This window comes from Pelecanus crispus, chromosome 7, assembly GCF_030463565.1.
Source record: "Pelecanus crispus isolate bPelCri1 chromosome 7, bPelCri1.pri, whole genome shotgun sequence".
Classification (NCBI taxonomy): domain Eukaryota; kingdom Metazoa; phylum Chordata; class Aves; order Pelecaniformes; family Pelecanidae; genus Pelecanus; species Pelecanus crispus.
Genome location: NC_134649.1, coordinates 21,898,890 through 21,911,761, shown reverse-complemented (window position 1 = coordinate 21,911,761; position 12,872 = coordinate 21,898,890). Strand labels below are relative to the sequence as shown.

Sequence of the window (12,872 nt, the reverse complement as noted above, 5' to 3'; positions counted from 1 at the left end):
AGTCTGAGTAGAAACAGCATGTGCGTGCTGCACCATACATGGGGTCTTGTGTTATGCAAAGTGTTGGCATGTTTTAATCTTTGTAGTCTGGGATTGCTAGAAGATTTTGTATCATGATTTTCAGTATTTTGGCTTTGGCATAGAGAGGCATATGCCTATAATCTATGTTAACTCTCTGAGGATATAATCTCTCTTTCCACTGTAAGGATTTGTATTACAGAAACTCAGCTGCTCTGCCTATTTTAAAATGCATAATTTCTGTTTCTGTTCATCAGAAGTTAAGTTTTAAATCTTTACCACAAAAATTAAATATCTGTACAGATAAATGATGTGGTGATCATCTTTTGAAGGAAGTGTGTTGCTCCTATCCCTTATGGAAGTTACAAGTACTTAAAATTCTTGCTGTTCTATTTGATCAGGCTGTAATAATGCGAACTAGTGAATAGGACCTACGCTCTTGAGATTTGGCCTATAAAGAGTATTTGTTTCTGTGAGTGAGAGAGCATAAAGGCACAGAAATATTTTTGCTCTGACATGTTTTATGTGGCATATTATTGATAATTGCTGCTGTTTTCAACAGGATTGGGATTTTTTGAATAAACCTGAATTTTTTTTTAATATATATACAAAAAATGCATCATTTTTAAATCATACTGTAATAAATATATCCACGGAAACAGATTTAATCCACGATTTTCACAATTTTGTGCTGTAAGTCATTACAGTCAGATTAAAACTTCATAGCTAAAAGCAAGCAGAGGAATGTCTTCATGGCCTTTGGAATTGGCCTAATGCAGATGGATTTTAATCCTGGAGAATTTTATATGGGAAATAGATTACTGGCTTAGATGAGCTACTGGTCTGTTTCCCAAAATGTCAGTTCCCAAAATCCTACCAGTATATGAAAATGTATTACTGAAGTTTTATGCATTTATTAAGACTTAACAGCCCCCTTGCTATACCTTGGTATCTTTGATTAAAGCAAAATTGTTCTGATTGGTAAAAAGCACCTTAAACTCTGCTGCAGTCCTATGAGTCCTACATGTTTTATGCAGAATCATGCCTGCGTATATATGCGTACACATGTTGATTGTAGTCATCTGTAAAATATTTCATTATCCCTTTTGTATGGAAGGCATGAGCTACTACATGTTACTATCTCAGTCAAAAATTGTTTATTCTTATTAAGGAAAATAAATGCTGTATAAAATTGTTCTTAAAAAAGAGGGCAAAAGGAGCTTATTTCTTTACCAGTTCATTCCCTTTCCTGAAGATATTTAATGCCTAATCTGGTATTTTGCCAGTAAGGTCTAGTACCCAGCTTTGGTCTCCAGGTGATTTTGTTTTGTCTGTTTCAGTCAAGTGCCTGATGATACGACACTGGAGGATTTGTCCCCTCGTGTTCCTAGAGCCGTGTTTGTGAAGCAGGACAATGGTGGCAGTGCCTCGGTCATACCAGTGTCATCTGTACGTGTCCCACAAGTGGAGGAAGAAAAGGAAGAAGCTTCAAATTCTCCTGACTTAAATCCTTGCAGTGCTACGTACAGCAATTTAGGTAAGTGTATGCTCGCAAAAGAAAATTTAAATTAGATCAGATTTTGCATACCTTTCCAGCCTGTGAAGAACCTTGTCTTCTAAACAGCTCAATATGCTTTCATAAGGTTAGTTTTTAACCTAATTAAGTTAGAGAAAATAAAATTATGTTGTCTCATTCTGAGATACACAACCAAGCAAGTCAAGATTCAACAAACTCAAAGATTTTCTTTCCTATGGTTTTAAAACTATCTGTTAATTGCCCTTAATGATAAACGTCTCAAACACTGTTAAAAGACACATTGTTTCATCTGTTTGGAGGAATTTTTATCAAAGAGGTTTAAAATACAGAGCAAACTACCTAATTTTTTTAGAAACAATAAGCAGATTTCAGTGTTTTTTCAACAAAAGATAGGACTTCATTTTATAGCATCAATAACTGCTAAAATATTTGTAGTCATCTTTTGTTGACTAAAACCTTTCTTATCCCAGTCTGAGAGTATACTTTTGCTCCTTCAGAAAAGTTTAAGATATGAATGTCCTGACGGTCTATTCAACTGTCACTGAATTCCTGATTCATATTAAAAAGATGTATGGATGCAGGGCTTCTCTAGAAGATAAGTGAGCAAGACAAATAAGCATCTCCCGATACATAGTATCAATATTATCAGCCTAATTTTCTAAAGCATTTTGAAGTACTGCGAATTTAGGAACACCTACAGCCAGATTTTCTAGAAGAACAAAAATCTCTCATTTATGTTCAAGAATATCTGAATACATGTTTTTCACTAATGTTCCAATCCTGTAAGCATACCAACTTATTAAGCATTTGGACAAGATTAAACTGACTGCATTGAGATATCGCACAAGTACAGGGGTTTGGCATGTCCACACAGGTTTTGAGGGATCAAGGACTAAATTTTAAACCCTCAGGTGCATACATTCCTTTGACATTTAGTGATATTGTTCCACTTTCTTTTTTGCCTAAGTGTGAATCAGTGGCGAACTTATGAGTGTGTTCTGCTAGTGAAACATTACTTAGGCATTGTTTATAAAACATAAAGAGGAAAAATATCCTACCCAAGAGTGATACTAACATCTACCAAGAAATTTTAACTTCACGGAGGAAAACTAAAATTTATATTTTTATGGTGAATTATTCAAAGACCTAATGAATTTTTTTCAATTCATTGAGATATACATATATATCTGTATCTACGTATTTTCTGTATTTAAGACATAGCTACATTACAGATAGAATCCAGGCAGCAGATCTAGCTAAATCAAAACTATTTAGACCATTGTTTAGACCATGATCCTAACCAGACTGACATATAAAAGTATCAAGCTAAGGTATCATCTAATGTACAAAATATCACTTATTCCTCATGGTGAGATTGTATGAGCATTCTGGCTAAAAAATAGCAGTCAAGGGATTACCTGCATTTCATAGTCAAAGTAATGATATTGTGAATCTTCTGTTTAAATCTTTACTCAATTTAGCTCAATTTTCTTATGCAAGGTGTTACACCTGATGGCAAGTTTTTCATTGCACGGAGTTAGATGTGCTTCTGTCCATAGATCTCTGTCGTTCCCACAGCATCTCACAAACTGGGAGTAGTTAATTAATGGGAAATGCAATCAAATACCATTCAACACTGGAACAGTTTGCCCAGAGAAGTTGTGGAGTCTCCCTCTGTGGAGATACACAAAACACGACTGGACGTTGTCCTGGACAACCGGCTCCAGCTGACCCTGAGCAGGGAAGGTTGGACTTCACCATCTCAAGAGGTCCCTTCCAACCTAAATGCTTCTGTGATCACTTCCATCAGTCCTCGTTTTTGTCGTTCCTGTGTGTGAATGCTCCTTCATAAACCTGTATAAAACTGAACGCCTTAGCGTTTTATTCAAAATCTTCTCCTCATCTTTGGGTCACTTTCAGATTTGCTGTCGCCAAAGTAGTTGTTAGGTATGAAAGAGTTAACTTTTAGGCTTGACTTGGTCTGGCTTGGCAAGCTTGCTGCTTGTTGTTAAAAGCAATGCTACCCTAAATGGCACTGAGTTCTCTGGCTGCGGTTCAGATTTTTTTCTGGTTTATTCAAGCAACCTTACTTTCTAATTCAGATAGCTATCGAGAGATTACTAGGTAGGGATATAGAATAATTCCTTCTTGTTTTCACATCTTACATCACCTAAGCAGCAAAATCACATATTTTGTAGAATTAACAAATACTGATGTGTGTAACTGAAAGATACAATAATATGAGAATATGTAATACAATTAAGTTACATCACATTTGACTCTTGCTTCAACTGCAACTGTATCTACAGCTACCTTTTTATAGCTACATACTAGAGTTTGTAGTTTGTAAAATATATCATGTGAACATCGCAGTTTGCAGCATAATGCACAATATTCACTTTTTAAATACTAATCTAATACATATTCTATGCTTTTTATCGAAAAGCAGATAACATTATGTCCTTTGATAAATGTCTGATCTTCAGTTATGACATGTCACATGAAATTTATGAACAGAAATAATGGCAAGCTTTGGTAAATTTTCATCTGCAGTCAGGTAGTAGTTTATATCGGGTACTGCCCTCAAATATATTTGGTTTTGGCCTTCCCCTGTTCCCATAGGAGTTGTCCCATCATCAGTTTACAGTCCTGCCCACAAAAACTGCAAATGTGCCAGCAAGTATTTGTCAGTAACCAAATTGCAGATGCAAAATTTGAGAATAGCTCATGTATAAAATATGGGCTGTATTTGTTAGTTCATCTAACCTGTAAAATCATACATCTAGGAATTTAAAAAAAAAAAAAAAATGCAGGCAAGCCTTACAAGATAGAGGATTCTCCTCTGGGAATCAGATACAACATAAAAGACTTGGGGCTTTTAGGAAACCTGAGGTTCCACTGTAATGACAGACTAAAAGAACCCAATGTTCCTGGGTGTATAAACAGTAGAAAACTTCGATAGGAGTAGAGAGGTTATGTGTATCTCATTTTTACCCTGCAACTGCCATGGCCATAGTCAAGCCCTGGTGATGACAGTTTAAGAATAATGTTTAAAAAAAAAAAATTGTAGATGCTAAAGAAAAGCTTTGAAAATGCCTAGAATTGCGACAGGCACTTTATAGTGACTAATTCACAAAGCTGAATCTGTTTAGCTTATCAAAGAAACAGAGTCTGGCTTGATCATGGTGTGGATGCTCATGTGGTGAGCAGAACTGTGATGAGGGATACCTTTGGTATCAACAATCAACAGATTTAACAAAAGCCAGCGGCCACCAGTTGAATCTAGATGCAGAAACAAATGTTCAAATGTATAAGGTAGGGCCTGGATGTTTGCTTTTAAAGGTGAGCCCCTATTCTAACAGAAGTTAATTCAGGTAAGCCCTGTAGCTTATGGTAAGGAAGACAATAGACTAGATGATTAAAATCCTTTCCTTTACAAATCTTTAAATTTTTCTATCTTTGTCTGAATTTGTTGGGGAAATTGACTTGATTGAATTTGCATCACTGTAAGTAGATTAAGATATTCTCAATATACTCAGGATAGTATTTCTATCATTTAAAAAAGAATAGGTTATTTTATTATCAGCTATTTTTCTCCTTACGCTCAAAGAAAAGGTGAAAAAAGGAGGCTAAGTAAGTTTCCAGATTTTATGACTGCTGACGTTAGAAAAAATCCCAAATCACAGCATCTGCCATGGAGTATTGGCTCAGTCAGTAAGACAGACCAGGGCAGTGTGGTTTAGCCAGGCTATAAATAAGGTAATGAAGTCATTGTTGACTAAAACTGACAGTTCAGTGACAGACACTGATTATAGTATCAGTCTGTTGCATTTTGTATAATATATAATTAGTACAGGTAATATCTTTAACATGGTGTAATGGAGGATGGGTAGCAAGACCTGACAAGTCACCAAGGCAGACAAGCTGTTGCATCTGAAGTTTTATCTAGTATCTGCCACCCGTCTTACTATAGTTCTGTGTACAGTCTCAAACTATTGGTGAGAAACTAGAGGTGCTTCGTGAATGTCACTTTCCTTTCTGTTATATATATTATCGTTCTGGTAAGATTTTTGTCTATTAAATGCAGATTGTGAAGGATGATCAATATCCAAGTACAAGGCAGAAGAAAAAGGTACTAGGACAAGAGTAGAGAGGGGAAATTTGTACAGTGGAGTTGGCCAACCTGTGGATTTTACTTAGTGAATACTTTAATCAGACTTTATAACTGGATTTTGTAACATGAAATGGGGATGTACTGACATGAGAATTACTGGGACATTGGACTCCATTCCTGGCTGTGGGGAGAAACAGGTCAGCAGAGGATGCCAAAGCCAACACTGTTGGACCACTCCAAGATCCAGCTGTGTGATCAGCCGAGCCCTATCTTACAGTGGGTTTCCTGCAGACACGTAAGAGCCACTCGAAATTCCTTTTCCTTGCTGGTCTCCCCTGTAGAAAGTCCACAGTTTTGATTTTAGTTCTGTCAGGGTTTTGATAGATGTGGTCTTGGAAGATTGGTTACCCATGTTGTACATGCATGTTTATTAATTTTTGCCATTCTTGGCAATGCAAAATGTGGAATTTTTGTGAAACTGATGTGATAAGTTGGTGACCAGCTGGGTTAGCTCAGTTGGTTAGAACATGGCGCTAATAACGCCAAGTTCACAGGTTCAATCCCTGCTTACTGCAGGGGGGTTGGGCTCGATGATCTCTCAAGGTCCCTTCCAACCCAAAGCATTCTATGATTCTATGAATGGCAGAGGTGACAGTCATTTTGGCCATTTTAGCCCTCTGGGTCCTGTTCATTCATCTGAATCCCTGCTCTAGGGGATTAGGAATTGAGGAGGACTATAATGGTCACTAAAACTGAGAACAGAGTTAGTAATCATAGAAATAGCATAGTTACTACTGTGAATACTAGAGTATTGTTTTCAGCTCTGTTTTCTAATTCACCTCTTCCCACAAGGAACATTAGCCTTGGATGAGAGACAGTAATGGCACATCATCAGAAAAATGTTCTCAAGAATAAAGCACAATGTAGGATAGATTACCATGTCAAGAGTAAAATGAGTTTGGAGAAAGTACAGAAGCAGCCTGCTGTCATTGGCGTATTGGCCTAACATATGTTATGTATTGTAGAGCAGCATACATCTCGGGAATAGTTCTGTTCAAGGAAGGATGGAAGCATGCAGCATGTCACCCACTTGGCTTGCCTAATTCGCCATTAGTTGTTTTCCCAACTAAAGAAGCATTTTGCTTCACAGTTCCGAAATTTCTTGACAACGTATACTGCTGATCTGGTCTAAGCAAAAAAGAAAGATACATGGACTACCAAGAAATCTAAACAATAATTATGCATGTCATTACTCTAAGAAAAACATGCTTATGGAATATAAATTTGAATTAAACATGAGCTCAGTGTGTCAGATTTGGTAGTTTCATGAGCTAACATAAGCAGGTTGCAATGCAAAGTCTGATGATAAATCAGTTACCTGGAAAAATAAAATTGAAATGCTTTTTTTAGGGCTGATTTAGAGTTTCAGACCTCTGCATGGTGTCTTAAGTATTAATATTTAAATAGTGTAGTGAGATTCTATAATGGAAGATGTTATTGAACTGTAGAATTACTTAAAGCTCCCTAGAAAGCTGCTGTCTTTATATAAAGAGTTAAATTTTTTCTGTCTTTGAACAGTCTGGAAGCCACTTCAAAGACCTCTGTAAGTGGTAGCCTAGTATTGTGCCTGTTCCTCCTTTTCATTTGCCTCCCAAGAGTGTAGCTCAGGCTGTACCTTGTAATGTCGGAGAGTCTGTGCCGTAGGTAAGGAAATGATGGGTTTTAAGCATACACGGGAGAAGGAGATGACAGGCAAGAAAAAGAAGCAAATGCTCTGTCAATATTTGTATGCAAAAGAAGATTCTTGTGCCTCTGACAGGGACAAAATGTAAGATAACCTTTTTCTTGCTACACAATGAATTTAAAATGTGGGACGTGCAGTATCATGCCACGCTTGGGGAAAGCTGAGCTGGAAAGACTGGCCCAATGCACATGAAAGAAATGTACAGTGTTAAGAACTCAGCATAAAAACAGTCCAGATATGAAGCTTTTCAAACACTTAATACAGAGGGATAGATTTCAATATGGAAAATTTGTTCTCATGGGGAGAAACTATACTGTAACATGACATGTTTTACAAACTAATTTTCCTCAGCTAAGAATACATGAAAAAATAACTACAAAATTACTTGTTCATGCAGTTCTCTGGATTCTGCCACCCCCACCAGACATCTGCAAAGACAACTTCTGGTTATGAAAACCTTCTTCAATTATGTTTTAATGTCACAGTTCCAATAGCTATGCAAAAGCAACAACTAGCGAAAGTCACTGGTTGCAGTTGCAACACTCTTTTCTGTATGAATAGCTTTTGGAGGACAGGGCTGTTAAAGCAGACAGAGAACAAGAGAATCAAGAAGAAATGCTGTTATAAATCTTACCGTTCTTGGAGAGGGCTTCTGCTGCTACTGCTTGAGATGCGCATCTTGCCCTAATTTGTTTTCTTGCTGTTTCCCTCTAGCATCTGTGCAGTCCTTGGATTAGCAAGACACGCAAACAATGCATTTTAGGAAACTGCCTCCTGAAATAGTAGCCTTTCTCAAAACCCCAGCAGTTAGGCTATTTTAGCATAGTGGGGAAGAGGGTAAGAATGAGAAAATAGGCAAGTGATCTTTAACACAGAATGTTGCCAGGAAGAGAAGTACATAGGTCACAGATTTTGTAAGAGTAAGCCATTGTGGAAGATGACACATGTTTGGATGAGTAAGAAAATTGGATACGAAATAGAAATGAACTTGCCTCAGGATTAAGCAAAAGACTGTGGTATCTGGATGTGTGTCTGGCAAGGAGACATCAATTCTGCTTTTGACTCTGAATCATGCCACTCTTCATCTCTGCAAAAGGTACCTTTCTGATAGAGTTCCTGTACTGCTCAACTGGCACCAGTTATATGCTGCAGCATATCAAACGGTGAGAGGAAGAGCTGCAATTGTAGAGCACGCTCACTGCAATACCAAGATCAGAAAGGAGAAGTAGAGGGTCCCCTGAGTGTTAATTTTTTTTAAGCAACTTTGACAATGATTTGAGAGAGAGATGCAGGGGGTTCTCCAATATTTCTAGCCCTTGAACGTTTTTATTTACTAAAAAGTGATGGCCCAGCGGAGTAGTCCTATGCAATCTTCCCTGAGGATCAGGCATGTACAAAGCTAATGGAATTCCCTGCTCAAAATTCAGTTTTTTAAACATTGGAGTATCCAGGCTTATCACAAAATCCATAAGGCTCTTCTGAGGGTTTCTTGAGCTTGAATAAAAGATAGAGATACAGCTTTGTGATATCATCTCCTTGGAATGATTGAAAAGAGAATGATTATTAAGAGTTGAAGAGCCAAGGCTATTCTGTTTGTGGATACATTTAAAAATACAGTCCTCTCTGATCTTCTGAAATTAGGAAGTCCTTTTCAGCATTCTAACCCAGCGGTCTAGGTTTTTGTGCATCCTAGCCAAGAGATTACATTCTGTAGTATTCATAAAAATGTAACAACATATCTTAAAGTGTAAAGGAAGCTATCTTTTTTTGCTTTCATAGACTGCAAAGTCATTTATTATTAAATATGGACCGAAGTGATGTAATTCAAATCTGAATCTGAGATTCCCCCAGTTTGTTTCAGCGTTCCAGTTCAGTCCTCTCTTTACAAGGATTCAGCACATATTATAAATAGCCAAATAGTGGTAGTGTCTTCCTACTTGCTGTTCCCCCATTAGAAAAGATGCTCAGCTGCAATTACACAGAGCATCCATTTCATGTCTGCTGTGGTGCAACTGTAAAAATTGGCTTCCTACCTTACCGTGACAGTCAATGAACCTCATGGGAGTAGTAGAAAACTTATAATTTCTCTGAAAATAGCAGTTGATTATTAAGAGTAGAAATTCTCATCGTGATATGAGTAACAACTGTTTAATTGTCCAGAGCAGCAAGTTGGTCATTTGTTTTGTCTGTTTCTTGTTTTTCATTCTCTCTTCTATTATTGTCATTTATTTATTCTTCATTTCCAAGGGCTCTGGCAGTTACAAAACATAACTGTCCTCTCTAAAAGCCATCCAAAACACACAACAGGAAGTTTTATCTTCCCTAGAAGCACACAAATGTTTGAAACCAGTCTGTCAGTGGAAATCGTGTGCTTTCGTGTATGTAACCTGCTGTTTGGAATCTCTTGACTGAATCTAGGTCAGGTTACCTATGAACATAATATTGCCAACAAAGGCACCCATGGCAAGTGAGTAAGTGAAATATATTAGAGAAAGTTATGGTTAGGGGGGACGGTGTGTGAGTTTTAAATTGTAGGATAAAAAACATTTCTGTTTTTGTAATCTCAAAATGTGATCCTACTCTCATTGAAAGCAGTAGCAACACACTGGTCAACTCGAGTGAAAGTAGGCTTAACTTCCTTGTTTCCACCTAATGAATCTGCCAGGGCAATCCTGACTTTCCGATGTGACTGCCGAAGTATCTAAATTACATTATTTGTGTCTGAAGTTTTCTGGTTTACATTCTGAAATAATGCTTTCAGCCTCTTTAGCACATTTCAAATCCAAATGATCCCAAGTGCTTTACAGACTGCTATAAGGATATATTTAAAAAGATCACCTCACCTGCCAGAGAAATGCACCTCTCGGAGAGAAAGTACACAAAGCCACTTAACAGCATCCACCCATAGTTTTAGCACATTTGAATAGGAAGTAAGGTATAATATTACAGTCAATTGACTGCAGAAGGAATTACAGGAGGCTGGGTATAATTACTGAAACTAGAATTTGGCCAGAGTGCCACAACTGACTTTTGGGTTTTGCTTGCACTTTTTGTCATTAATCTCATGTGATGTAAAATGCCAGCATTGCTAGCACTGAAACTGACTGTAATATATAGGCCAAGGTCAAATAAAGACTGGCTGTATGTGACAATAAATATACGTGATGCTGATTTGGTCATTTTGCTTTCTAATTAGTTCATGTTTTCAGATATGTATTTAGGTTTTCTTCAAATACTGAGGGGTGGGGGGTGTCCTAGTCAGCTTTTTTTTGGTCTTAAACTTCTTTGCAGGGTGCAAATATGAGCAGCAGATGCGAAGTACTTTAATCTTCTACTACTATTATCTTATTACACAGGACAGTCTAGGGCAGCCATGATACCTCCAAAACAGCCGAGGCAACCGAAGGGAGCTTTGGATGATGCCATTGCCTTTGGAGGACTAGTAGACCAGGAGACAATGAACAACCTACAGCCAACACCACCTCCACTACCAAAGAAAACAATTTTGAGAGCTAACACAGAGCCAACTCCCAGAGATCTCCAGAAACAGGCTCTGGAGAACAACCTGTGCATTGTGGCCAATCCCACCTATGACATTGACACCAACTGGGAAGCAAGCAGCGCCTGCTCTTCCGTCAGCCTGGAGCTCAAGGCACTGGACAATGAGTCAGGAGATTCCTTGGACAGGCCTACGGAAAAACTAAGGGCAACCACCTCAGCAACTAACAGTGTTTCCAGCCTAACCACTATCAGTATTAAGGACCGGTGTTCCAATAGCATGGAATCTCTAACAGGGAGACGCATCTCGCAGACTAAGCAGGGCAAAGGTGTCCAGAAGCCACAAAGGCAAGCACTTTATCGAGGAATTGAAAACCGAGAAGAGGTGGTAGGTAAAATCCGGAGCCTTCACGCTGATTCACTGAAGAAGCTGGCACTTAAATGTGAAGACTTGTTCATGGCCGGACAAAAAGACCAGTTGCGATTTGGGGTGGACAGCTGGTCAGATTTCAGGCTAACCAGTGACAAGCCATGCTGCGAGGCAGGCGATGCAGTTTACTACCCAGCTTCTTATGCAAAAGATCCTCTCAACAATTATGCGGTCAAGGTAAGAGGGGCTTGAAAAATGGTAACCTTAGACATCAGTGACAAACTGTAACAACAGTAACTGTCATCTGCAACACACCCGGTAGTGATAGGTCCTGCACATGTAAATGCGTGCTGCTCGCAGCAGTGCTGTGTGGAAAGTAAGATTCCCAAGATGCAGGCTCTTCCTTCTCTCAAGAACTATGTGTGGCATTGGTATCTGCTGTTTAAGTTTCATCTGTTTTTACTGCAGCTCCAAAATTATTAAAACAAAATCAACACAACTCAGTCTTTACTATGGCCATTGTTTAATGACATATTGAAGAAAAAGCTGTATTATTTTAACATGTGTCAGCAGGTTTTTGGAAACTTGCAATAACAAAATCCTTTGGTTCATCTGCATGCAGATGATACTAAATCATCACTCTTGGGAAAGATTTCAAAGTTTTCCACGTTCAGAGCCATGTAATTTTAAATGTAAATTCCAGGCTAATATATCTTTATGTTCTCATACAAGGTCTTATATTTTCAACAGGGTTCATTACCAGCCTTTCAAAAGCTCTGTCTGGCCATCAGTGTTGCCTTACAAGCTATACTAAAAAAAAAAGCAGAACTTGTCAGAGTTAGTTTTGTGGCCTTTTACTAAACAAACAATTGATTTCTGTCTAGTTTATTCTTCAGCTAACACATAAAAGAAATAAGATTTACTAGATGTGCTGCTAATATATTCATTAATAGTTGGCAGCTATCTCGCTAGATGTTGTTATTTTATGCACTTTTATATAGGTAATTTGGAGGGCTGAATCTCTAAAGCTCTCAGTGCTTATCTGGTAGGATGATAGTGAGAAAGACAGCTGAGACTCATAGCTCTGTCAGGCTTCCTGTGTGACCTTGAGTAAATATTTGAACTTCTAACTCCTTGTTGAAACTGAGATAAAACGTTTATTACCCAACACAGGTGTGTGAGGCCTAATCGATTATTCCTTATAGAGCATGTTGACATTCTTAGAAGGGTGGTGCTTTACAGGAAGAAAATGTTGTTACCACTCCTGCATGACTGTTTACAAGAAAGACCTAAAAAAAAAAGAAAGGTAGGATGGGTGCAACTGATATGTTCTTCTGAAACTTGAAAAGGCATCTTTTTAAGGCAGACTTGTGGGCATAACTGTTTATATTTCTTTAGTTACCAAGGACCTTTTTTTGAAAAGATGTGAAATGAAATATGGATGTCTCGTGGATGCCACGTCCAGTGGTACAAACCAGCTGAGAACCAGACCATGAATGTATCTGGCAATCTACCCTGGTTGCAGAATCAAGTCTGGCATTACTCAGTTTGGGCTTTTTTGGTTTTAACACAATGATGCAAAAGTGGTTGC

The 12,872-nt window shown here is 38.0% G+C and overlaps 1 protein-coding gene across 2 annotated transcripts in view; it reads left to right on the top strand.

The window, feature by feature from the left end:
• The window catches only part of PEAK1 (pseudopodium enriched atypical kinase 1), a 39,993-nt gene that overhangs the window by 12,158 nt on the left and 14,963 nt on the right, over window positions 1–12,872 (top strand). For both annotated transcript variants that reach the window (XM_075713792.1, XM_009490122.2), the window contains 2 exons: window positions 1,359–1,555; window positions 10,770–11,518. In XM_075713792.1, coding sequence (XP_075569907.1) covers window positions 1,359–1,555; window positions 10,770–11,518 — 946 coding nt within the window. The remainder of the gene's footprint in view (window positions 1–1,358; window positions 1,556–10,769; window positions 11,519–12,872) is intronic.